General features: G+C 38.8%; 1 protein-coding gene across 4 annotated transcripts in view; it reads right to left on the reverse strand.

Moving 5' to 3' along the window:
- The window catches only part of ADAM23 (ADAM metallopeptidase domain 23), a 239490-nt gene that overhangs the window by 19272 nt on the left and 193234 nt on the right, over positions 1-26984 (reverse strand). For 3 of the 4 annotated variants that reach the window (XM_067548777.1, XM_067548774.1, XM_067548778.1), the window contains 6 exons: positions 24486-24536; positions 23468-23531; positions 21320-21425; positions 19312-19431; positions 15588-15756; positions 8668-8779 (listed from right to left, as the gene is read on the reverse strand). In XM_067548777.1, the coding sequence (XP_067404878.1) occupies positions 8668-8779; positions 15588-15756; positions 19312-19431; positions 21320-21425; positions 23468-23531; positions 24486-24536 (622 nt within the window). Of the gene's footprint in view, positions 1-1719; positions 2470-8667; positions 8780-15587; positions 15757-19311; positions 19432-21319; positions 21426-23467; positions 23532-24485; positions 24537-26984 lie in introns of those variants that run through there. The other variant, XM_067548775.1, reaches the window with a different exon arrangement.

Genomic DNA, 26984 nt, shown 5'->3' on the forward strand with positions numbered 1-26984 from the left:
GGCATTTTTATACTTTACTGTTTACCTTGTTTTATGTTTTTTTCAAATATACACATTACATTTTATCAAACAAATAAATACATAGGAATTTATATTTTTATCAAAATGCCATGATTTAGCTGCTAATTTTAAAACCACTAGACATTAGTTCATTATCTCAATGAATGATAAAAAGTACCATTTGTGGAAGAACCATCACCAATATATTTCAGCCATATAATTTCTATAGTCGCTGGATTAGCATGGAATAAAATGCAAATTTAAAGAAAGAAATTTTATTAACTATGGTATTTTGGAAGGATTTTCTATTCTGCCTGGTGGAGAGATTTAAAAGTTGCAGTGAATAAATTCTTTCAGGTCTATTACTACTACTATTGATCTGCCAACCCCATGTACTTCCCACCATGTAGTCTACAGCTACTTCTTCTGAATGGAAAGAATCCCATTGACTTCAAAGGGTTTTGGAACAAGCTCTATACTCCCATTACCAGGATGATCCTATTGAAGACAGCAACTAAAATTAATGTCCTGTATATCTATTTCTGATAATATTAATTGTATTTGTAGACTAGGCCAATTTATTATAGGCAGGGCTGGTAGTGCTGCCTTTAGTTAAGGTTGCCAGAAATTTTTCATAATAAGATTCTGTTTTCAGTTGCTTATAATTTTGTCATACGCAAATGTTCAGGCTAAAATTTTCAGTGTCAGACACCGCTCTCCTACTTAATTTTTTTGGAAAGTTTCAGATAAAACTGTTGTTACATCTGAGAATGAGATTATGGGAAAATACTATATTGTGTTCAAGTTAAAAAAATTATTTCAATCATTTAATTTAGAAGCTCTAGCACCTCCATACTTGGGGGAGAGTTTGAAATTTGGCAGTGGGATTGCCCTGGTGTCAGAGACGTGCCTTTATTCAAGTAATAAGCCTCTGAAAAATACCAGTTTGCACGTGCTCAGAAGAGAATTGTTCAGAGTTTGGCAGCTAAATCCTATAAAGCAGGGGTCACAGTAACCTGAGAGAGGCTGGAGATGCAAGGTCAGAGTGATCTGTAATCACAAGTGTTCATGCTTCTTCAGAATCTGGAATTGAACTCTGTAGTCCTACATCTCTACAGTCTTCTGCTGTCAATAAATAGCAGGGAAACCCACTGGCAAAGTGTTTGTCTCATCCTACTGTAATGGGTGGTCCACATAGGGGATAACAGCCTTCTACTGCTAATAACTCAAGTGGCAGAGATCAGTATTGTGGATCTACTAAACTGTACCTTGCTGAGGACCCTAACCGTGAGTCAATATGATTCCACATAATACAGTGTGTTTTAGAAAATTGTGTTAAACAAAAAACTATCTTTAAAGAATGTTAAGGTTGCAGAGTCAAGCCTCAGAAGTTAAGAATGCCAGAATTCAGGTTTCTTTGGAAACTTAATTTGCCCTTCTTGTGTGCATGCATTCTGATACAGTCTGTAATTACATAACACACACTACTCCCATAGGGCAAATACTCTGATTGGATTGAAATTTAGATGAAGTCTGTGTGTAGTTAAATTAGTGGGCAGAATGCAGATGAAAAAGGTCAAAAGACCAAAACAATGGCAGTTTATTCCACAGTTTGCAGTGTATTCCATGAATGCAGAATTAAAGGAATTTACTCATTTATCATAACAATCTCATTTATCATAACATATCTATGATAATCATATGATTATCATAACCACATACATTGTGTAAATACCAGCTCTTGTTAAAACTTAGAGGTAATTAGTGTGCTGATACCTCAGATTTCAACTGTCCAAAATGATAAAAAAGACAAAATATTTGTTGCTCAAACTTTACATAATGTATTGCCCTTAGGTAACTGAAAATCTTAACAACGGAACATTCAGAAACTTTGTTGGAAAGTTGTCTATATATGCTATAATTTCAACTGAGTTATTTTCTTTTTCTTAACTGGATTTTATGACCCACTGTTAGAATGAATGCCCCATTCATTGGAATAAAAAATATGAAATTATATCCAATAGTCCATCTTGTTCTATGAGATTACATTTTGCAAAAATAGATAATCACAATCTTTAAATTACTATTTTTTCATTCTTTTATAATTTGGAGAAATGAAACATTTAGACATTTAATTGTATTAATTGTGATGATGTAAAAATTCACAAACTTATTGTTGTATGCCCCACATTGTCCCAGACAGGAGAGGGTTCAACACTGCATGAGCAAATCACATAACACGGACACGTTCATATCACACAACGAATACGGTCACCACATGACACAAAGCTAATGGGATAGTACACAGAGGGCTCAGGTGCGTACCTCACACACTAGGCACCAAACATAAAACTCTTAAACTAAGAAAAAATGCTTACTCTATTCCCCACCCTGTGCCTCCAAAAATCACCCCCAGAGCCAGAATGGTCCCTGCCACTGCACCTATTAGCCTGTTAGTGGCCATGCTCACTGTTTGGAGGGAAAAGGGAAGATATTTTTAAGGAAATGATCACATACTGTATATGTCTGAAATGAAAAATAAAATAGCACCTCAGAGATATTTTACTTTGAAATCCATTGTTTGTGAAACAGTTGAAATCTCCCAATAAACCTCTCTCTACACAAATACTATAGCTTGAAATATATGGAAATAGGTGAGCCTATATTTGGCTTTATTTGAATGCTTACAACTGTTACTTTAATAAGAAGTTTTACTGTAAATTTTAAAACTAAGTAATGTTTCATAATGTGATTACATCACATTTTTATTTAAAATAAAATATCCTCAGCTTATGTAACATAAGCCTACAATTTGATCACCAATAAGAAAACTTATTTGTCACCAGAAACATACTGTATCCAGATCATTAAACTAAGCAGTTAAAGATAATCATTGTTAACTGATTGCATTGCATAGAGTTGCTTACAAAAGACTGAAGTACTCTCAGAAATCTTTAAACACTGAATAACTGCAATGAACTCTTTGTAAATGAAATGCAGTTTGTTTAAAAAAATCCTGTGGGGAGAAATAATATGTTCCAATCATTGTCACACCATCCGTGTGTCAGAGAGAGAAACCAGGATATTTTGCATTATGTACTATGGGCCTGTTCATACTTCCATTGAAGTCAATTAATTTTGCTATCCAACTGAAATTGAGCAGGATTAGGCCCAAAACTAAAATTGAGTGGGATTAGCCCTAGACGCCCTCTGGGGATAAATTAATTCTTTGTGTAATTCCACTAATTTACATCAGAGACTAGTTAGGCCCATTATATTTAAACATTTGAAGGGCCTCAACAGGATGGCATTTATTTTCACGGGTTATCAACTTCAGTACCTACTGCAGATCAGTAGTTTTCAACCTCTGAGCTGCAGACCCCCAGGGTCTGCAGACTATGTGTTAAGATTTCCAAAGGTATCCACACCTCCATTCGAAATTTTGTAGGGGTCCGCAAATGAAAAAAAGTTGAAAACCACTGCTATAGATACAATAGGCCCAACTCTCCACTGCCTTGTACTCTGTGCAGTTCATAAACCTGTGCAAAATGACTGCAAATGAGGTGTAATGTGTCACCAAATCAGTATGGTAGTGTTTTATACCCATTTAAAACAGGCATAAATGATTACACAGAGGTCAAGGCAGTGGAGAATCATGCTTATAGAGTCCTTATAAAGTAATCCCCAGTTTGAGAACCCCTTTTATAAAGGGTAAATTTTGAGCATAGTTAGGTTTGAATTTCACTCCCCTCCCTTCCCCCCAACACTAACTTCTGATATTTTTAAAAGAAGGGTCTTGGGTTTTTTTATTTTTTTTGTTTGTTTGTTTTTTCAGAATAGCCACATATTAAAGTTAGGCTCAAGGCTGAGAATATACTCGCCAAATTTCAGTCTAAAGCAAATTTACATAACTGATGTATAAGAGACCTAGTATAAATATTTGTAACTTTGATGCCTTTGGTTAACCATAAAATGTGAATGAGAAATTAGGGGCAATGAAAGGGATTTATTTATTTGGTCCTGGTATTTCTCACAGCTAGGATGACAAAACTCAAAGTACATGATATTGTCATAGCTAGTGCTTCTTGGGTTGGTGCTGGCTTGACTCCCTGAGGATTTTCCAATTTTGTGAGAGCCCTGAACGCCAAATTCATAGTACAGGAGTCCTGTGAGTGGAGATGGAGGGAACAGGGCACCCCACTCCATGGTATGCTCTTCTTTGAGCCTGGCAGATATTTGGGCAGGGTTTAATGCTGCTCCAAACAGCATTTGCTGCCACTCTGTACTTGCACCCTCCTCAGGGATGGGTGTGTGCATGGCAAAGAACTAGCCATCACCACATAGGCTGGCACAGAGTAACATTTCATTCTCCTTTCCCTATGGCTCCCCAGGATCTGAGGTGTTCGGAGGCCTGACTCTTGTGAAGCCCCCTCACAAACCCCTCCTTGATGGAAGCGTTCAAGGTAAAATTTGTGAGGTGAATTTTGAGGAGTTTCCTGGGCCTGCTGTCTCTCTCCTGAGGGTTTTACTGCAGGAAGCCCTTGGTCATTCCAATATGATAGGGTTTTGTCTCTCTCTCTCTCTCTCTCTCTCTCTCTCTCTCTCTCTAAAATCCCCTAAACTATCTATGATTCTCCCACTACCACAGTATCTTATCGCCTCACAATCTTTAACATATTTATCTCTGAGATAGGGAAGAGTTATTATATCCATTTTACAGAAAGAGAACTGAGACACAGAGACATTAAGTAATCTGACCAATCACATAGGAAATCTTGTGGCAGAGAAGAGTATTGAACCTGGGTCTCCTGGGCCTCAGCCTAGTGTCTTATCCAAAGTTTTTGTTGGTTCCCCTCCATCATTCCCTTTTCCCGTTTTTCCATTCTATAACTTTTCCAAAACTGGAGATGTTCTGAAAAGTTACAGAGTAACAAAAGGAAAATAAGATGAACTCAACTTTTCAAAATTTCTTCAATATTTTTCCTACTTTTCTCATTAACGTTATAAAGAGAAAGTTACAGTGTTCCATTTTTATTTTTAAAAAGTTGGAGAAATTCATAGTTACAAAGTGGAAAACGAAAAGGAAGGAGGGGAAAAATCAAGAAGTGGGAAAATCAAACCCCCAATTCTTTTAAACTGAATTGAAAATGGAATTGTAAATCAAATCCAAATGAAAACGGGTTTGTTTTGAAATTTTTTGTTGAGAGAAATTTTTCTCTCCCCAAACAGATATGAATGAGAATATTTGTGTTATTGAAACAGTAATGCCATACTAAGATGGACTGATTTTTGTTGTTACTGTTGTTGGGGGGGAGAGGGAGGGATTTTAAATTATATACTTTAGACACATGTAACAGCAGTTTTAAGAGAAAACATTCATAATAAAAAGCATTCTTTAGGCAACAATTTGAGATTTCAGTATTTTCTACTTGCTGATGCTCTCTTAATTACATGGGGATTTATTTTTCAGACACAGAGAGAAACTCTCCTTTAAGGGAAGAAAAATTGCCTGTATACTTCCTGTATTCTAAAAGATTAAATTAAATAGTAGTAAAGACTGTAGCTGACTTCCTGAACTCACACAGGCATGAGTCTCTGTGAATCTAATGTGTACCTGTTTTTCTAGATTTAATTATCAGAGACTTTATAAGAACAGGGTCCAATATTGTAAGTAGCTTCAAGTTTCAGTAGAAGCCATTAACTAACAGCAGGAGAATTTCCTTCATTTCCAAAAATTGCTACTGTCCTGCAATACTCTAGCCTTGGTCTGCCAGTGCAGGATACAGTAGGTTTCTGAATTTAGACTAGCTCATAACATCATATGAATTAATTCCAAAAAATAATTAATGACCGCTGATTTTTTTTTAAATCTTGAAATACAGTAAAGAGGCAAAAGCAACTGATGGATGATATAAAGGTCTGAAAAGAAAAACAGAAGTGGAACAGAAGCAGCAATCAATCATCAATTACCATAACAGAATAAAGAAATAGCAAGCAATATGTTAGCTATACATGATACCAATCATAAGAAGAAAAATGCAGGAATTTATGGTGTGAAAAACTGTTAATTATATGAATTTTCACATCTCAGAAAAAGTGTTGGTAACCTTCCCGCAAAGAATTATCTGCTCTTATGCTATTTAAGGGCATGTTTCAGCACTAGAGAACACAGTAGACAACTGAAATCAGAAAAAAATAAACATTCTCCAATTTTGTTAAATTCTTCAAAGAGAACAACTGACTGTTATTGCAATTCTTCTTTCAGCTGAGTCCTTGTCAATATACATCAGTATGAGAATTCTAATTGATCTGCATTTTGTTTTCCCCATAACTAAGTCAGTGGGGCTCCAGGCACACAGAGGCATCTTCCTGTGCAGATTCATTTGCAGGATTGGGCGTTGGCTTGATTTAACTATGTATTAAATGTATATAATAAATTTAAGTATATGAAATTAAAGTTTATGACTGTCTAAAACACACTTTCTTCAAAAATAAACAATAGTTCTTAAATGTAGACAATTAATACATATCCTGATATGATACTTTGGAGCTGTTTTCCAGATTTCTTTGCCTTCTGGAAGTTACATTTGAAGGAAAAGAGAGATGGGCAAGAGAGATCACTACATCTCACTCTAAGAGAAGTTAACCTCTTAGAACACTGATATATATTGAAGTGTAGTATTTGCAACCAAAAAAAGTAAAAATGGAAGGCTTGAGATGAATTCCACTGAGGTGTCTATCAGATTTATAAAGGTTCTTATTTTCATGTATTTTTCCTTGCATTGATTTTGTGAGTCAGAGTGCAATAATCCTAGCATGTTTTTTTAAACCTGTGGTCATACTAGATGACATTTTGTGACACTGGAGTTAATCTAGCTGTGATGTTCTCACAATTGAATCTGTGTTATCTGAATCTTGAGAAAATTGAGTTTCCTGCTTCTGACGTTATGGAACTCACATTTTGAGTGCTGAAGAAATATAGAAAGTATTTTAGTTCATGTCTGTTATTTGTATGCTGACATGTGAGTCATGTAATTTTAGTAACAAAAAAACAATCATAATAGAAAATGCACAAGTTCTTTAGAGCTTTATATCATTGTTGAAAACTATTTCTTTACACTTCCTGACATCTTTTCCCAATGGGATTTCTCTATTAGCACACCAAAAGAAACTGGAGAATATAGTCAATGTCCAATTGCCTATCATGAATCTTTTGGGGATTCAACTTCAATAAACTAATATTGCCACAAATTAAAAAAAGATTGTCCATTCCCCTTATGACCCATTCTTGTATCAAAATAAACTAAAAAACCCCTAAATATATACAATTTATTTTTCAATATAGGCACCATATTGTATGATAGTAATCCATTTGTCTGTATCTGCAGGTGCAATCTTATTTATCAATATCACTGGGGACATCTATCCACGAAGACATTTTCCCAGAATGTCTCACCATTGGTATGTTAATTTCTACAATGGTTTTTCCATTTTGAAAGTAAGAAAAAGTTTGAAGGATAGGAATTTGATCCAGGTAACAAGATGAACTTCTCTATTTGTCTTTATTAGACTTGTTTATAAATTAAACAAGGGCTTTCTTTTTATTATTTCTTATCTAATGCATCTGCAAGACAAGTATTAAAGTATTCTTAAATGCCACAACAAGAACTGGATCTAATCCTCCTGCACAGAAAGGAAGACTCCACGGAATCAGGAAAGATCTAGAGGAGGGGAGAGGGCAAGGAGCTATGCTAGGTGAAGTAGAAACTGGACAGCCCTATGGTGGTTGATGGTGGGGAAGGAGGCAACTCTAGGGTTTCTTTAGGAAAGAATACCTATTCCATTTTGGTTTTCCACAGACAGTTAAATATTGAGTGGACTGTACAATTTTGCTGTTTTTCTTGCCAATGTGGTGATTTGGTTTTTGGAGGAGGTGGAGAGCCACAATTTCAAGTGCAAATCTTTCCATGTGAAAATTATTTCTGATGGGTATTTCCCTAGTAGTTCCTCTAGGTTTTTCTACTTCTTATATAGTCAATGAGGCATCTATTAAACATGCAAAAGTAGAAAACAGTAATAATAATACAAGAAAACAGTTCCTAACATCTTTTGTTTCTTTTCCTTCGCACTGAAATCTGATGCTTAGGAGGCCAAGCTTTCTAAACACTCTTCCAGGTCCACAATGAGTTGAAGCCCTCTTCACAGTCAAGGTAACTGTAAAAGAAACTTTTGTACAAGGGAGGCTCCATTTTCCCCCTTCATTATGTCCCAGCTCTCAGGAACAGCTTAGAACAGTCAAGGAACATCAGCAACTGGAAAATCTCTACTAAAGGATAAATAATAAACTCACCATATGGCCCATAAATGGTAGAAGCCTAGTAAATGTAGGTTTTAATTCTGAAAATGGCTATTAAAGGACAGAATAAAGGGGGAAAATTGGGATGAACAGAAATGTCTGTGTTGACACCTTTCTAAGAATGGGATCTGGAATTATAAAAGTCAAAGTATATTCACAAACAATATTCAAACTGACATGCCTTCAATGGGAGGCATAGTTTTAATATTCTCAGGGGTGTGATTCTGAATCTCTCTCCTTTCCCACATGTTAATTCTACTGGTACTAGTAGAGAAGAATAATCTAAATATTGAAACTGAAATCACACAAACCCTTAGGTCCTTCATCCTTCTTGTTGGAAGTATCCCTGATAGGGTCATCAATACTGCAATCTGTTCCTGCCCAGGAGAAATTACAAATGCAAGTGGCTTCATTACTACAGACCTAGAAAAGAAGAAAATGAAAGTAACTGTTTTTTAAATACTTTCCATTAAGGTTATTCAGCATATGATAGAAATAAGTTATAAGATTCCCAGGATAAAATTTACCAAACACATACTATTACAAGAATGATTATTGTTTAGAAACTTCAAGAAATCAATAACCCCAGCAAGTGCGTAACAGGTAATGATGGGGTGTTCACCCTCACACCAGCCAGGAAAACATTAATGTGGCTCAGAATGAGGTAAGTAACCAGATTGTTCATCAAACCTAACTTTCTCTCAGGTGTGATCTAAGCACTGATTAAGCACAGGGCCCAGCTGAGGAGCAGTAGCAGGTGGGGCAGATATAAAGCCAAGCAGTGAGGGCAGAAGGGGGCCACAGTCTACCTCTTAATTAATTTGCTCTTTTAATGAAGCACACAATGCTTTTAATGGACACACAAATTAAGGTATTTGTTACATGTATCCATTTTCAAATTGATCATTGTAATCAGAACCACTTTCAAACTTTGGGCCTCATATTTCCCTAGGCAGCTTGTTCCCATGTAAGAAAGAGGAAATTCTGAGTGTTAACTAACAGTTTCTTCCTCATACTTCCAGGTTAGTGGTGTCTGTCTACTCTCCAGCAGAAGAGGCCAGTGATTCATGTTAAAACTGCACTTAGAAGGATACCGCTGTGAAAATCTGGGCTTAAGCCCAACAAAAATTACATTACACTTGTAATAAATATGTATTCCTACCAAACCCGTAAAATTTAAAAATACTAAGCAATAGAGGATGATGGCTGTAAACTGACCATGGTAAAAAAAATAGAAAGACAGAGTAAGTTGCTGAGGAAAGTGACTGAAGGAAGATGTGGTGTGAAAGCAAATATAAGAGAGAGAGAATGAAGTTTTGATTAGCAAGATTAGAAGAGCAGTTAGTCACCATTAGAGGTACTTAATCAACTGGTATGTAAAGTATAAAAACTATAGACTACATAGTCTATAGATAATGCTTAACCAAGTTCACAGAAGGTACAATGCTGACGGTCAAAGTAAATAAGACAGGTATTTTTTGTTTATGCCTTTATCTCATTCTGCATCCTCTAAGTTCACTAAAGAAGCTTATCAAGAAGGATACAGATAAATTTAATCTTACTTGTAAGAAAGGTTTGTTGAACTGAAAATTTGAATTAGCAAAGGCACAATAGGAATGTGGAAAAAAACTTTCAAGTTGTCAAGAGAATTTCTGGATCCCTTTCTTAACGCTCATATTGCCCTCATTCTCTGCGCCTTTATCTCTTTCGCCTCCATTCTGAACCCAGTTCACCCTCTTTCTTTCAGTCTCTCCCCCTTTAAGGATTCTCTTCTCATTTGCATTTTTCCTATAATAAGAAAACAACTTCCTAATATAGAGTCTAGTTTCATATCTATAGCAGCACATATCTATAGAAATTATAGCAGTCTCTTATCCCTTGTTGGCCTTGCTCTCCTTAAAATAGAAGGTGGAGCACAATTAGCCAGGAAAACAAAGTGTTTGATCAGTGGTGTAGTTAAAGACACTTGATAACTCAGTCAAATAGGCTCAGAGGAGAACTATGAAGCGTAACATCCCTCAGTGTAAACTGATGTGGTTGGATGGAAAATAATGTCAAAACTAGAGTATAGTTTAAACCGGGGTTCACAAACTATGAGTCGTAGCCCACCTTGAGACAGTCTCGGGTGGTATGCCAGCACAATCATTTTCTCCAGTCAAGCTCTTAGTAAATCTTTATCCCCATGTAATTCATGTAATCTAAGTAAAAGCTATGTAATGTTTTGAACTGTATATGTTAGAGTAGAAAAATTTTATTCTTTAAAAAAAGCTGTGATTGTCTAATTCTCGTGAGTACAAAAAACAGTTATGAACCTTTCGTACTGTTCTTCAAAATGTGTTGCTCATATCCATTCCATGTTAGGTGTGTGCACAGCGCATGCATGGTTGCCAGAGATTTTTCTCCTAGTGACATCCATAGGGCTAGGTCTAGTGCAGTGGTTCTTAACCTTTCCAAACTACTGTACCCCTGAAGCCTGAGTCCCACCCCCACGGGGCTGAGGCATGTAACTTAGTTTCATGGCGCCCCTGTGGCTCCAGGCAATTGCCTTTCTTGCCACCCCCAATACCAGCTCTGCACTTGCGACCCCTCTAAACCCCCAGGTTAAGAAACACTGGTCTAGTGCCTTCTGGACCTGCATGCATATGTACCGGTAAAAGGGGCACCACCAGCCTCATGCCCTCTCAGTTCCTTTTTACCGGTGATTCCAACTGAGGGGCAGGAGGGCGGGTCATGAAATGGCCATGTGCAACACATCTCGAAAAACAACAGTTACAAAAGTTTGGTAACAGTTTTTTCTTCTTCGAGTGCTTGCTCACGTCCATTCCATGTTAGGTGATTCACAAGCAGTATTCCCCGAGATGGGCTCGGTGTTCATAGATGTGCTGATTGCAACACTGCCCTCCCAACACTTGCATCATCTCATGCTTGTTGAGTGATAGCTTAGTGGGACGCGAAGATATGCACCAATGACCACGTCACGGCTCTGCAGATGTCCTGGACTGGTACCTGAGCAAGGAAAGCTGCTGAGGATGCTTGGGCTCTGGTGGAATGGGCTGTCATGATTGCTGGAGACATGACATTCGCCTGCTCATAACAAGCCTTGATACAGGCGGTTATCCAGGACGATATTCTCTGGGATGATACCAACAGTCCTTTCATCCTCTCTGCTATCACTATGAAGAGCTGCGTGGACCTGCGGAAAGGCTTTGTCCTCTCAAGGTAAAAGGTGAGGTTTCTCCCCTAACATCTAATGCAGTGTTTCTCAATTAAATTTGGCCACGGAACCCTTTTGAACTCTATGAATAATTGTGGAACCCCCTAAACTCTTAACACAAACAACTAGGTCGTTTCTCAGTTAAATTACACTTACATTCCATACCCTCTGCCAAAAAATCCGGGACATCTTCCCTTTTTTGGCTGCGCGGGCGGCGCGGAGAACAGCGGCGCGGGGAACAGCTGATCGGCGGCGCGAAGAACAGCTGCTCACGGAACCCTAACAGGGTTCCCATGGAATACCAATTGAGAAACACTGATCTAATGTATGGAGTCTCTGCTTTTCAGCAGACTTCAGGTTTTGGGAAGAAGACTGATAGAAAGATGTCCTAACGGATATGAAACTGATATCACCTTTGGCAAGAAGGCCAGGTGGGGACGCAACTGGACCTTGTCCTTGAAGAAAACTGTGTAGGGTGGCTCCAGTGTGAGGGCCCTAATGTCAGAATCCCTTCTGGCTGATGTGATTGCAATCAAGAAGGCGACCTTCCAAGAGAGAAGAAGCAGGGAGCAGGAGGCAGATTGCTCAAAGGGAGGCCCAGTAAGGCTGGACAGGACCAAATTCAAGTCCCACAGTGGAGTGGACTCACAGTGAAGAATGAGGTGGAGAGAGATTCTATTCAGAGGCCCAGTAAGTGAAATGTTTCCATTTCACCAGGTAAGTTGCTCTGATAGAAGGCTTTCTACTGCCTAACAAGCCCTGTCTAACTTGTTCTGAACAGGCCTGCTCTACAGGGTTCTGACATGCAGCAACCATGCCGTCAGATGCATGGAAGTGAGGTCTGGATGCAGAAACCTTCCATGGTCCTGAGAAATTAGATCCAGATGCAGTGGAAATGTGAATGGCTCGGCCACTGAGAGGTCCATCAGTGTGCCAAATCAATGCTGGCGTGGCCATGCTGGTGCGATGAGGACCACCTTTGCCTTGTCCCGTCTGATTTTCAGGAGGACTCTGAACCAGAGGGATTGGAGGAAAGGCATACAGAAGATGGTCTGTCCACGAGAGCAGGAAGGCATCCGAAAGGAAGCCTGGGCTGTGCCTACTCAGTGAGCAGAACTGCTGGCACTTGTTCTGGTTGGTGGCGAATAGGTCCATCTGAGGAAACCCCCATCTCTGGAAGATGACCCTGACAACTGCAGGATGGAGGGACCACTCTTGGTAGACGAGAACGTACAGCTGACATGATCCATGAACACATTTTTGACCCCTGGAAGGTATGCTCCTTCAAGGTGAATGTCATGCTGCACACAGAAGTCCCAGAGACTCAGGGCCTCCTGACACAGGGCTGAGGACCGGGCACCCCCTTGGTTGTTTATGTAAAACATGGAAGCGGTATTGTCTATCAGGACCTGTACCACTGCATCCAAAATTCTGGGGAGGAACACATGGCAGGCCAAGCATACCGCCCTGAGCTCTCTGACATTTATGTGAATTGCAAGTTCCTCTCAGGAAAGCTTCTGCTTCTGTTGGGTGCCGGAGCTCCGGGGACTGGTGCTATGCCAGGGATCGGCGCTGTGCTGGTGATTGGGACACCAGAGTCATTTGGGGCTTGTCCCAGAAGGTACCCTAGGGCCCAGTGCTGGAAAGGGGGTTGGTGCCTCCTGTTCCTTCCTGCCTGAGGGGGTCATTGGGTGTTCGGTGTCCCAATGGAGTTGGTGTCCAGAAGGGACAGCAGGTGACTGGCTGCCTGGAAAGCTTCCAGCACTGACAGAACTGCCAGACTGATGGTCATACCTGGAGTTGGCAGGGGGGTCCTACGCTGGACTCTGCACTCCCAGTGGAATCGACAGTGCTGACGTAGGTCCCAGGGTAGCAGAGTGGCTCGGCTTCAGTCACGCTCCCTCTGCCCACTTATCCTCTTTCTGTGCCAGTAAGAGCCCTCTTTCAGCGCGCTGCTTTTTGTGCTTCTTCCATGGCACCGGATATAGAGAATGGTGCCAGGAAGAGCTAGGTGCTGGTGGCACACTTCACACTGAGGCCAACATGCTTGGTGCAAAATTGAAGCGGCTAGGCTCTGAGGCAGGTTGGAGGGTGGCTGCCATAAGAACAGCCTTTAGTCTTATATCCTGCTCCTTCCTAGGGCAGGGTTTGAAGCCCTGACAAATCTGGGACTTCTCTGCCGTGCAACTCCCCCAGGCATTTCAAACAGTTGGCATGTGGGTTGCTGACAGGCACATGGAAACTCGGGAACTGGGGCATACCCAACACCAGGAACAATAAGTCTCCCAATGATGGGGACTTATGCCCTACTACTACAGTAACTATTTACACTATTATATATAACAAATATATAAACTATACACACAAACTATTAAGTAAAAATGAGTCTTCTTTTGGGTGGTAATACGATGTGCTCCATCGTTTGTGACTGGTGGCCACAATCGTATACAGGTGTTTGACTCATCTTCCATTTAAAGAGGGTCTGTCCACATCTCCCATGAGATGTCCTGATGTGATTCAATCTGCACCAGTCTTTCCAACATAAATCAAAACCTGGTGGTTCCTCAGTAGGGTCAACAATGAGCTGTTTTCTGAACTATCAAAATGCTCCATGTGGCTCTCCACTGAACCTCAGTGTGGAAGTGCCTGTTGCAGCTGCAGAGGTGGGCCTCAAGGAAAGAAGTTTGGGAATCCCTGGTTTAACCCCTAGAGAAATGAGTTATTAACAGTATCAAGCACTAATTACACTACCTTTGGAGTTTCCTGACCAGCACAGTTCAATAGACAATAAATGGAACTGGAAGGCTCATATATATGAAACAATCTTGGTATTTATCTGTGAGAGCCTGAGAAACTATGATTAAGAGGTGTCCTAATAAATGCTATCAAATTAAGTTTAATAAACCAGAAGAGAGGGATATAGGTTTATGTTAAGAGGAAGTATACAGCATGCAAAAAGAATCTGTTGAGAATAAAGAAATGAGCTCTGCTGCAGGAGGGGAGGACCAGTAATTTAGTATTTGAATAGCGAAGTCAGCAAGTAGGACTGATTGCACACAAAAAGCACAAGTAAGAAGGTCTCGCCTACATGTGGGGTTTTCCTTCTAGGCTACAGCCCGTGGTGGCAAACTATCAATGTTGCTGCACAGATGCAATCCCTGACATAGACAGGCAAAGTTATTTGCACCAGTGGATCTTAATCCAATTCCAAGTAGGTATAGAAACCTCAGCCAAAAGGAGCTAGCCAGACTTCAGATCAGGACACAGCCCTGAATACTGCTTACTTATGGCTCCCCACACACGTAAGGTTAAATGTGATCATCCTGAAAGATGAATTTGCTCAGTGCTGTCTAATTTTCTCCAGTAGCCTTTCTGGAGCACCACTGAATGTCCATTTTTATTCCCTGTTGCTGCTGCTTTCCCCATCTGTTCCAATTCAAAATCCTAATCAGTGTCCTGTGCCCTTGTCCCACTTATTTCTGCTACCACCATCCTAAAGACCTACCAACCAGATATCAGCATAGGGCTTTCACAGTCTCTTCAAGCAGCCCAGAACACTGGCTATGTCACACTGATCCTAAGTTTTATTGGAAGAACCCTGAATTTCTGCAGCAATAGTCCTGGACTCTGTGGCAAACAAACTATTCAGAGACCTGAAATGTGCGGGGAAACATTAGAGGTTTTTACAATACTGGAGTTTACCATTGACGTCAGTGGGAGCACAGTTAGCCCAGTGATAAATGCTTTTGAAAATCCCACTCTAAATGTTAACATGAAAACCACAATGAATTGTGTTACACAATTTAATTTAAAAATCTTGTTTTCTCAAATGTTATCTATGCCTCTCATGATGTCATAGAATTAAAGTTTGTCACAAAATCCAACATTAGTGTGCTCAGGAAATCAGGAGGCCTTGCTGAAGATTTTAGGGACAATACACAGTACTGTACACTAGGAGCTGTTTATACTGGAAGTACGGACAGAGGTTTAGCTGCTATCATGCAGATATGGACTTACCCCATGACCGGAACAGACTTTTCCATTAGAACCAATAGGGCAGCTGCTTATGTTCAAGGACTGAATTGGTAGGCACTTCCTGTCTAGACACATCATGTGAGGGCCACATGGAGCTCCATCCTCCACATATCCTAAATCCGTATCGTCATCTAAAAGCACATGAGCACCACTAGGAGAAGACATTTTAAAATACTATTAATATTATGGCTAGAGCCTTTTAAAAATATTAAAGCACAATAAAGGTATGGATGTTAAAAGGCTATACTCCTTCATTCCATAGCACACTATAAGAAAGAATATGGTATGCACAAATTCACACCAAAATATTTCTATTTATCACACAACTCTCACACTAGCACTGACATGAAGTAGCTGTGATATGGAGAAGAATTCTAGGTATAGACTTGCAATCTTAATTTGCTCCTATATTTTACATATTTATAACTGACAGAACAGCTTTTTTATTCATACCTTAGAATGATATTTCTAGAAAATGTTACTAGTTTATGTATATATATTTATGCACATTTTATGAGAAATGTTTCATGCTTAAACTCTAATCTCAAATGGGAATGGAGTAAATATGGTGGAGAATAGTTCTATTTATATAAAAGAGTATTCTTTGTTATTTCAGTATGCTTAATAATCAAAAATTTTATTTAGATTTTTTAGAAGCATCCATCCAATAATCTACGTGCAAGACAATAAAAACATCTACCTCTCCTTTGACCAATTAAATTATAACTAAAGATCTCCTCCTACCACAACCATTAATATAAAACAAAATTCCTCTTGCTGAGATAGTACTGCTCAAAACCATGAAGTCTTATATATGGATCTTTTGCTCTTCTGGATTATAATTCTTAATCTTTTCATGGAAGAGCACTGTGATGCTGAACATTAAGGTTTGATACCAGTCTCTAGAAGGTAACCTGTGAATCAATACATGTTTAACCCTTAAATGGAGAATCTTACTGGTTTTTAATAAAAGGAGAAATACCATTTAAAAAGTGATTTTTATCTTTAACAAATTTAAATTTAGCTGTTTAAAATTTTTATCTTTATCATACCTTCCTAAATTCCAAGATCAGAAGGGATGATTGTGATTATCTAGTCTGACTTCCTGTATAACACAAGCTATATCTACACTTAAGACTTTGTCTATACTAGCACTTATTCTGGCAAAACTTTTGTGCTCAGGGATGTGAAAAAACACACCCTCTCTCCCATTGATATAAAGCTCTCTCCCATTGATATAACGCGGCTACACAAGCGCTCTTGCAGCAATATAGCTGTACCAATACAGCTGTGCTGCTGTAAATTTTAAGTGTAGACTAGCCCTGAAACACTATAGAGGCACAGCTGCAGCAGGGGTTCTCCTTTTGCTGTATGTAATCCAGTTCCCTGAGGTTATGTCTACACTGCAGCACTAATTCGAATTAGCTTAATTTGAATTACAGAAAGCGATTTATAGAAAGCGCTGCAGACTGTCCACACTACAGTGTTTGTGCTGGTTTCTTGCGTCTACATTGGCCAGCCTTAATTTGAATTAGAAAGCAGTGCAATGTGTGATGCTATCCCACAGTGCAACTAACCACAGATGCTGTTGTGACGAGTGTCATCATCCCAGGATGCAGCGCTGCTTCCCCCACCCCCAAACAAACAGGAAAAGGATTTTCATGCTTTTTTTTACTCCCCCAATAGCCATTGCTGCAGGCACATGGAGCTAGCTGAACTATGCTCTCATTTTGACTGTGACAAATACATCGCATCTTAGCCTGGATTACTTTAGAACTGTATGCTGTTTGCCTTTTATGCTCCCCCCATCACCCCCTGCTGTTTGCCTTTTATGCTCCCCCTATCATCCTCTGTATATTGCTTGCCTTTGATTTTTCCCTCCACTGAGGTGTCTGTAGAATGTAAGATAAATAACAACGGAGTCAGTTAGTATATTAATACAGTGATACAAATGTTTCCATTTCACTGATGGAAAGCATGATATAATGTATCCACATGTACCACTGTGAATAAACTCTTAAGAAAGTATCAATTTCCATGATTGGCCACTGAAACAATGTAGCAAAGAATTTCCTCTCACTGCTGGCAGTTAAAACGCATTCACCACACAGGGAGGAGGGTGGGTGGTGAAATCTTTCAAAGAGACAAACTTTAAAGGGCTAAACTTTCAAAGGGACAAACTGCAAAGGGCTTGTGTGTGTGTAGGGGGTGATCGCAGCTTGGATTTTAAACCCATTCACTGCAGGAAAAGAAGATTTAAATCTTCCCGGGGCTGCTTTGGGGAGGGTACTGAAATGGGGCATCATGGGATAGTCTGGAGGCCAATTAATTCGAATTAAGTCCCATTGCGTCCACACTCACACTAATGCAAATTAACAGATGCACTTCAGGTGCTAATCCACTTGCAGAGGTGGTTTTATTAATTCGATTTTAAAGGCTCCTTAATTCGAATTAACAATGTGCAAGTGTAGGCACGGGAGTAATTAATTCGAATTAAGGGACTAATTTGAATTAAGCCACCAGTGTAGACCAGGCCTGAGACAGGTGGTAGCTAGTTTGACAGAATAATTCTTCTGTCAGCCTCGTGCTGTCTACACTGGGATTAGGTCATTTTAACTACATCTCTCAAGGCTGTGGATTCTTCACACCCCCAAGAGGTGTAGCTATGCTGATGTAACTTTTCAGTGTAGACAAGCCCCCAGGCCATAAAACTTTACCAAAGTAATTCTTCAGCCATGTATTTTAGAAAAACAGCCAATCTTGATTTAAAATTTGTCAGCGATGGAGAATCCACCATGAGCCTTGGTAAATTGTTCCAATGATTAATTATCCTCACTGTAAAAAATGTACCCCTTATTTCCAGTCAAAAATTTGTTTAGCTTCAGTTTCCAGCCACTGGATTGTGTTATACCTTTCTCTACTAGATTGACAAGCCCATTATTAAATATTTGTTCACCAGGTAAGTACAGTAGACTGTGATCAGGTCACCCCTTAACCTTCTCTTTGTTAAGATAAATAGACTTAAGGACCTCAATCTATCAATACGAGGCATATTTTCTAATCCTTTAATCATTTTCATGGCTCTTTGACTCCTCTCCAATTTATCAATCTCCTTCTTGAATTGTAGACACCAGATCCGGACACAGCATTCCACCAATACCAAACACAGAGGTAAAATCATCTTTCTACTCCTACTTGAGAGTCCCCTATTTATGCATCCAATAATTGTTTTAGCCCTTTTGGCCATAGCGTCATACTGGGTGGTTGTGTTCAGCTGATTATCCACCACAATCCCCAAATCTTTTTCAGGGTCATTGATCCTCGGGATAGAGTCCCCCATTGTATAAGTGAGGCATATGTTCTTTGTCCCTCAATGCATACATTTACCCATATTAAAACTCATATTGCTTGTGCCCAGCTTACCAAGTGATCCAGATCAAACTGTCCTCTATTTACCACTCTCCCAATTTTTGAGGCATCTGTAAACTTTAGCAGTGATGATTTTATGTTTTCTTCCAGGTCATTAATAAAAATTGTAAAATAGCATATGGCCAAGTACCAGACACTGTGGGACACCGCTATAAATCCCCTTTTATGATGATTCCCTGTTAATTACCTTTTGAGACCTATCAGTTAGTCATCTTTTAATCCATTCAATTTGGTTACGGATAGAAAAACCGTTTGTGTATGCTGTATAGTCTTTTACCTGCAGTCCACTACACGCCCCTGATGGTAAAAAGAGGTTGGGGTAATTTCTCCCTGAAGATGACCAATTCGTGGAACTCGAGTAAGATTAGTGCAGAGCAAAAAGCCACAGAACACATCACTGCAAAAGAAAAACGAAACACAGATATCAAAGTTACCAAAGAGTCATACTAACAATACTTATTAGATGCAAAGTGTGTCAAAAGTGATGAAGGCATGAAACCAACAATATTACTGAAATAAACAACTTAAGGCCAGCTTCTACCACTGCTGGTCACATTAAGTAATGACTTACTTAGTGAGTAGTAGACTTTGATGGTACCAAAGTAAGGTACTACTTGATGTGAATAAGGATGGCAGAAATTAGCCATAGCCAGCAGATGGTGTTAATGGCAAAAGCAGAAACAAAAAATCTACCAATTGGTTAATTATGAATAGCAGTGTTCCCCAAATGTTTGTCTGAACAAAAATCTATTTCTACAAAAGTACCTGAATATCATATTAAAAGGGGCATACACATGGACTAACCATATATAGTTTTGCTATGCCAGATTACATTACTTTGTGCTTTTTCAGGGATTTTGCTTACTATATGCTAATGATGCAGTTTTGTATTTTATTTTATTCTCCTTGTCATCACAGTAGAATCATAATGATTATAAGAATTAGTAATGTGCAGGGAGCACTACTGCATTCTTGGGAAAGAGACTGGGTATCTGCTGCCACTTTCCCTTGCATTGACTGTCCAAACTTTACATTGAAGTCACACATATAGCTGGATGAATACTGCAAAACAATGGTTGTGAATATCTGTGCGCATTCAGTCTGACCATGTTTGTGCTCCTTTTTATTAGCTACTTTCGAACATCCATGCAAATATTTTTAGGTTTTTTTGGTTTTTTTTTTTTAAATATGAATGTTGGAGTGAATGGCTGTTCTTCACATAAAAACTCATTCACACATTAACGAGCATTCAACGTTCATTATTCTCCTACTTTCAAAATGTCAGTCATCTAATCAGGGAGCAGATATATCATATGACAAAGAGCAAACCGTTGTAGTGAACAAGGTCACAAACCATCCATAGGTCAAAATTTGTTCACTTAATCTGTTCAATTACAAATAATGACTAAATTAACAAACATCTAAGTCTACTCCTGAATGATTCCTGAGTTGGAAAAAAAAAGGGCTATATCAAAAAAGCCTTACCTCTAGTTACATACTTTCTCAACTAGCTCCCATCTTGGAAGTTCAACATATGCCCAAGACAATAGGGAGAGGTAAAGAGGAGCTTGCACTGGCAGGACCAGTTAGAGCCAGAGGAAGAGCTTAGTACTGCTGAATCAATGGTCTTTATCCCATTGGCACTATGGCTACTTATGACATATGACACCAGCTACCGGACATCTTTGGATACACATTGGTAGGATGAGCATTTTCCTTCCACAGATCAGTCAGCACTCACTGTTGTCCATGGCCTAGTAGTGTCTTCCAAATATTTGGTCATACTGAATGTGAGGAGGTCCAATATGATAGGAGATCATGGTCTTACTCAGTGAGAGCAGATTACCACCAAACTGCTACCCCACTCACAAGGTAGAATTCCCCCTGAGATCACAGGATCTAGCATAGATTCCTGGGCCACATCTGGACCTGGAACCAGTATGCATATCTTTGGCCACTTATCCTGACCTTGTATGCATGTATATTACAAATGTGTGACTTTTTGCTGCTATCTCCTTTAACTTCTCTCCACAAGCCCAAATTGCCAGTCTTCTGCATGAAAATCTAAATGTGAGAAACTCCAAAAATGTGAATTTTTGAGCAATATGGGAATTTTGCAAACCAATCAGACATTTTGGGGTTCTGAAAATTTGAGAGAAAAAAATAGAGAATTCAAAACCACGCAAAACAAACTGCTGAAAAAGTTCATTAAAAAAACCTGGAAAATATTAGGCCAATTTCACCTAGCCAGAGTATTTAGACAGTTTCTACAAAGCTAAGCTTACTGTTTACTGCACTGAATCCATCGGTCTCCATCTTTTCCACAGTTTCCTTTTTTTGTGCCTTCTGTATTAAGTTTCTCATAGCAGAATTTGTCAGACCCTGTAGCCTCTGTTAATGAAAGAGAATGTACTTTACATTGACAGCACCAAATATTTCCTTCATAAAATAAATGTAAAATATGTAAAGAACTGCCACAAGAAAATATTAATGCAATACTTTGACATTTCATCCTGTGTTTTAATTTATGGAGTAGATTTTGTTCACACAAAGAGAAGGGGAGGAGAGGGGAAAAGATACAGAATATCAGGCAGTTGAAAAGGGGAAGTACTTCCCACCTTACACTGTGGATTCCAATATTTGAGCTCAACATCAGTTTGGAGACTCTCTTTCAGTGACTTGTCTAAGCAACCTCTGCCTAGGCTGTATATCTTCTTTACTTTAATTCTCTCTGTGTCTAATTCTGCTCACTCATCAGTTTCACAGTGGTGTAATTTAACTGCACTCATTGCAGTCATTCCTGATTTATACTGGTGTGAGAATAGAATTGACCATCTCTCTGTAGCATCAGAGATTTGCCTCTTGATGTATCCAGGAAAAGAATTAAGGGGCTTTATTCTCCTCATTTACACCAGTGTAAATGAGGAGAATGGAGTTAAACAGATATAAAGCCAATATAAGTGAGAACATCTTAAGATCCCATGGGATTTCTGAGACAAAGGGCAGGTCTACACTAGAAGCACTGCAGTTGCGCCATCTGGTGAAGACACTGCTTAGGTTGCTGTAACCTGCATCGCTCGGGGGGGGGGGGAGGTGATGTAAATTAGATTGACATAAGCAGTAGTGTAGACCTGCCCTAACTCAAGGCTTTTCAATGCAAGCAGAGAAGTCCTAATTTTCATAATAAAGTAGGATTAGACAGAAGAGCCACAATCTACAGCATTTTCCACATTTCTTTTCTTTAGTCTTTTTGAATTTCCTCATATTAGTATGCTTGCCCTAAGAATAAACCTTAGAGTCTCACCTACCTAAAAAAGGTAGAACCAGCAAGCTGGCTGTGAGGAGGCAGAGCAAACAATACTGGGAAATTGTTGAAAGAGAAAAGTAGAGAGAGAACAGAGGCAAAGCCTGTAGAGATGTTCTCAGAATTTCATCTCTGATGTTACTTTTCTGTGCTTGTGGGTGGACCTATAAACATCCTTCCAGACTCATGGAGTTAATAGGGAATTTACTCATTAACAAGCCCATTAGGCCTCCTTCCATTTAAAAAAAAAATAGTCTCCATTATTTAGAAAAACAAAAAGTAACAACTAAATAAAATGTATTAGTTACAGCATAGACACTTACGCAGAAAATAATCTAAATAATTTAAATTAAAATATAATAACCAAAGTACAAGATAAGAGATTGGATGCAGTACACACCTCAAACATTTAACCTTACAGTTAGAGAAAAAGGTTCTGCTGACTCTGAGCGAAAGGAAAGGTACTAGGAGTCAGCTAAAACTGTAAGGTGGAAATCTCCTATCACTGCAATGGGTGGGAACATTTTTCTCTCTCTCTCTTTCTCCACGTGCGCACGCATAATCACTTAGGGTATAATGAATCTGGCATACATAAACATCAGTTTATGAGTGCAAGAGACTGGGATATACTGGTAATTCAATTCCCCTGTCTTATGCTCAAAATCATTATCCAGTGCATTTCTCCCCCTGAAGATGAGGGAGTTGATAGTTATGTGTGATTTATTTTTAAAAAGCCCATTTATATTGAGGTATATGAAGAAATATTCTGAAGACAAAAAATATTTATCCAAAGATATTTACCTAATGTGCCTGCAGCGTTTAGTTTTGTGTTTTCTGGAGAGTTTCAGCCTGGGTTAGCTGCAGTATATGCTTCTGACTTTACGAATATCTACAAGTACAGCAAGTTATAACCACCCTGGCAAGTCCCATGTCTCCAACGTATCACAGTGGCCAAATATCAAGGGACATCACAAGTCACCCATATTATCTCAACAGACACATTTTTTCTCTGATCTACAGTGTAAACTTTTAACTGAAGGAGGAAAGTACAGTAGATGGAAACATTGAGAATACAAACTAAAAAATACACATGAATAAAATATACTTAAGGTAGGCAATGTCAACCTACTAATTCCCCAGATGTATTTGCACTGATTGTCTCTTGTCTTGCATTCTCCATTATAGCAACGTCCCTAAATAAAACAACAAATTAGTGAATGGAAACTGAACATATTACTTTATTTCTTTTAAATCAAATGTTGTCCTTTAGCTGTCTTTACAAGGTCTCTTTCATTTTAATTGTTTTATTTTATACATTGAGATTTACTCTCCTCTTAATGTGCTTGTGTGTGTGTGTTGCGGGAGGGTGGTAGTGGGGGGGGGGAGGGAAGAGTGGAAGACACATTTATACACTGAGGGCCTGATTCTCTACTGCACTTTACACCATTCAAAATGGGTTGAAAATGCTACCAAAATCAGATTTTGCATTCACCCATGCTAGTGGCAGCATTACATATCCACTTTGCAAAGGGTAAAGGCCTGCATAAGACACAAAGTAATGAAAGATCTGGCCCTTCATTTCTATGAACTTCAATGGAACTAACACCTGTAAATCACTGCAGAGTTATACAAGAATATACACCTGTACATTTGGGTGTGCACTAATCTTCACCAATCTGGTATTTCTATTTTCTGCGCACTGCCTGCTGTGCAGAAATAAAAGTCAAAGGAGAAAGATGATTTTTTTAAGTGAATTGAGAAGGGCCAAACTCACTACACATAAAACTGAAATTCTCAATGTTAAAAATAGAGCATGGACAACACAGGCAACATCAGTGCAAGTTTCTTCACACAGCTACAAGCAGTATGCCTGAACTCTAACCAAGCAAGTGAGAGACTAGATCAGTCCCCATGTTTATGCAATGGCCCACCAGATGCCTGGACAAAATATTGAAGCACTACAGAGAGAAGGATGGATGATATCCTCAAATTGAATAGGTACTTCTGTTTGTCTGCACTAAGTTTGACAAGCCCTTCGGATGAATAACTGAAACACTGAATTTAAGAAATAAGGAAGAAAAGTGATTTAAGAAATGAAAATTTACATTAGATTCATTGATTTGCAAAGGTTTAAAAATATTACATACCTGATTAGAATCACAAGCATATCCATCTTGTTTATGAAGATTTAGTGGGCACTGAACATCAAAAGATAAAAATCCTTCATCAAATAATATTTGGAATTGTAGGACAGTAAACCGTGTATTGCAAATTTTAACAATAAATTATTTAAAAACAAAATACTTGGCATGAAATACATGCATAGGAAGTGTGCAACAGAAGAGAGCATTAAGAATGCAAAGGGCCCCAAGGGTTATAACTACCATATAAGAAGTCAGAAAAATTCGGTTTCTATTTGTTAGAAAATAGATTAATAGGAAATATGACTGTGGTGTATAAAATTCAAAGGAAAAAAAGAATGGAGAAGACGTCTTATATTTACATAGTATCCAAAATGTGGTAGGTGCTTTACAGACAAATTAAAATGATACAGTTCATGTGCCAAAGAGGTTATACTCTATTTATAGACATGAGATAACAAATAATAGATGGAAACGGAGGAAGGAAGACAAAGGTTACACAAGTCATCTCACACAGCCATTCAAGAAATATTACAACGCTATTTGAGAGTGAAACTCAAACCAAGATTGAACAGAATGAAACAAAGAAAGAACCAGACAATAAGGAATCTCAGAATAAACTTTGAATGAAAGTAATTCCAATGGTAATCTGTTCCACAATAAACTGCAGAAATTCCAAATATATTCAAAACAGTGTAAGAACTTAAGGAAAATGACTTTACAGAGCGTAAGTGCTTGCTGGGTAGGTGGACAGACAGACAGACATGTGACAGGTCACTTTACTACTCCTCACCAAAACATTATCTTATTAACATTCTCTTAACAGTTCTGTTTTATCTGGTACTTTATTAAGGTATGTGTATAAATAGATTAAATTGTATAGTGTAATACATCCACATAAAATACTAAATGTCTTCTGTACAAAGAAATCTTGTTGGCACAAAGGGGCTGCAAAGTAGTTGCAGGGCCCTGATGGACTGTTCCTGATACAGGAGACCCTCCAGACAGGTACAGAACAAACTATACCAGATCTATATCCTCCTTTCCCCTGCAAAAGCCACTGACATGGGAGGAAGCATTCCTGGTCATGTGACAGGTGAAAGGAATGTGGCTAGGGCAGTCCTGTACCTCAGCTATTCCTGACCTGCAACGAAGTCCATAAAGTCCTTGAGCAGCTGAGCATAAGTTAGGGCAGTCCTTAGGGTTGTTCTAACCAGCTATAGGGACCAAACTGGCTCTCAGTGGCTCCAGATTCGAGTGGGCACAAGCCCAACTCTTAGAACTTGTACAGAATTCTGCAGAGGATGAATTCAGCTGTGGTGGAAGCATGTCAATTTAGCTGTAGAAGATCTTGGCTGCAGAGTAATGCCATCAATATATAAATCACACAAAGAATAATTTCCCATGTTTATGCTCAGCAATAGTGATCGACACAAGAAAAAATGAAAATGCTGCACAATGTAGAAAAGAAGTGATTTAGAAAGAATTTAAGATTATTTGAAGGTTCATTAACTTTTAACATCAACCAAATACTAATGCAGCTTTAGACAGCTACATAGATTTCTGTGTTAAGTTCATAAACAATCACACAATTGCAGATATTGAATTATATGATAACCAGCCACTTCCCGTTCTTAGAGACTTAGTTCTGATATCAAACCAGTGAAAACTTGCCTATCATTAATACATACTAGAAACCTGCTTCACAGAGATGTCCCGTGAATGGTGGAACTGTAGAACAAGGAACAAAGGACAGAGATAGAATAACTTAAAAAATAAACAAACAGCAAGCACACTACTTTCCCAGTGCCCTGAGCCCTTACTGGGACCAGGTCCTGAGGTCTGCCAATTGGCAGTGATTTTACATTGCCAAAAGACAACTAGCCCTAAGCTGATTGACTTTTTTTGTTTTTCTCTCTGTATACAGATTTTATGACATTGTCGGGAACATCAACAGAAATGGCTAAATTGTCATGCAGTTCATTTTTGGGGGGTGGGTATGCAAGTATTTGTTAGATATAGTTGTTACAGAGCAACAAGTATGAACAAAAAAGTATAATCAATTAAAAACTAGTGGTAAATAGCGTTTCCTCTTTAATGTTTTTGATACCAGAATGGTAGATTTGTTAAAAATAGCACAAAAGATTTTTCTGAGGTTGAGAACAATTTTTAATAGCTTAAAAGGAAAGTTATTTACTGTGTACAGTAACTGGAGTTCTTCAAGATGTGTTGTTGATGTGCACATTTCACTGATGCTGTGCATGTGCCTCATGAAGTATAAATGTCTTTGTGGCCAGCAGTACCCATAGGGTGCACATGCGCTCTGCAGTCATCATGCTTTTCTGCAGGGGCATATAAGGGCAAGGCACGCCCACTGCCATTAGGTTCCTTCTCACTGCAGAATCCCTTATAAGAGGACTCTGACTTAAGAGAAGCTGGAAGGGCAGGTTGTGGAATGTGCATATGGAAAACACATGTCAAAGATAACCAGTTACTATATATAGT

The sequence above is a fragment of the Emydura macquarii genome, unplaced genomic scaffold (assembly GCF_026122565.2).
Source record: "Emydura macquarii macquarii isolate MOO-44397 ecotype Brisbane River unplaced genomic scaffold, CSIRO-AGI_Emac_v2 contig_1253, whole genome shotgun sequence".
Lineage (NCBI taxonomy): Eukaryota > Metazoa > Chordata > Testudines > Chelidae > Emydura > Emydura macquarii.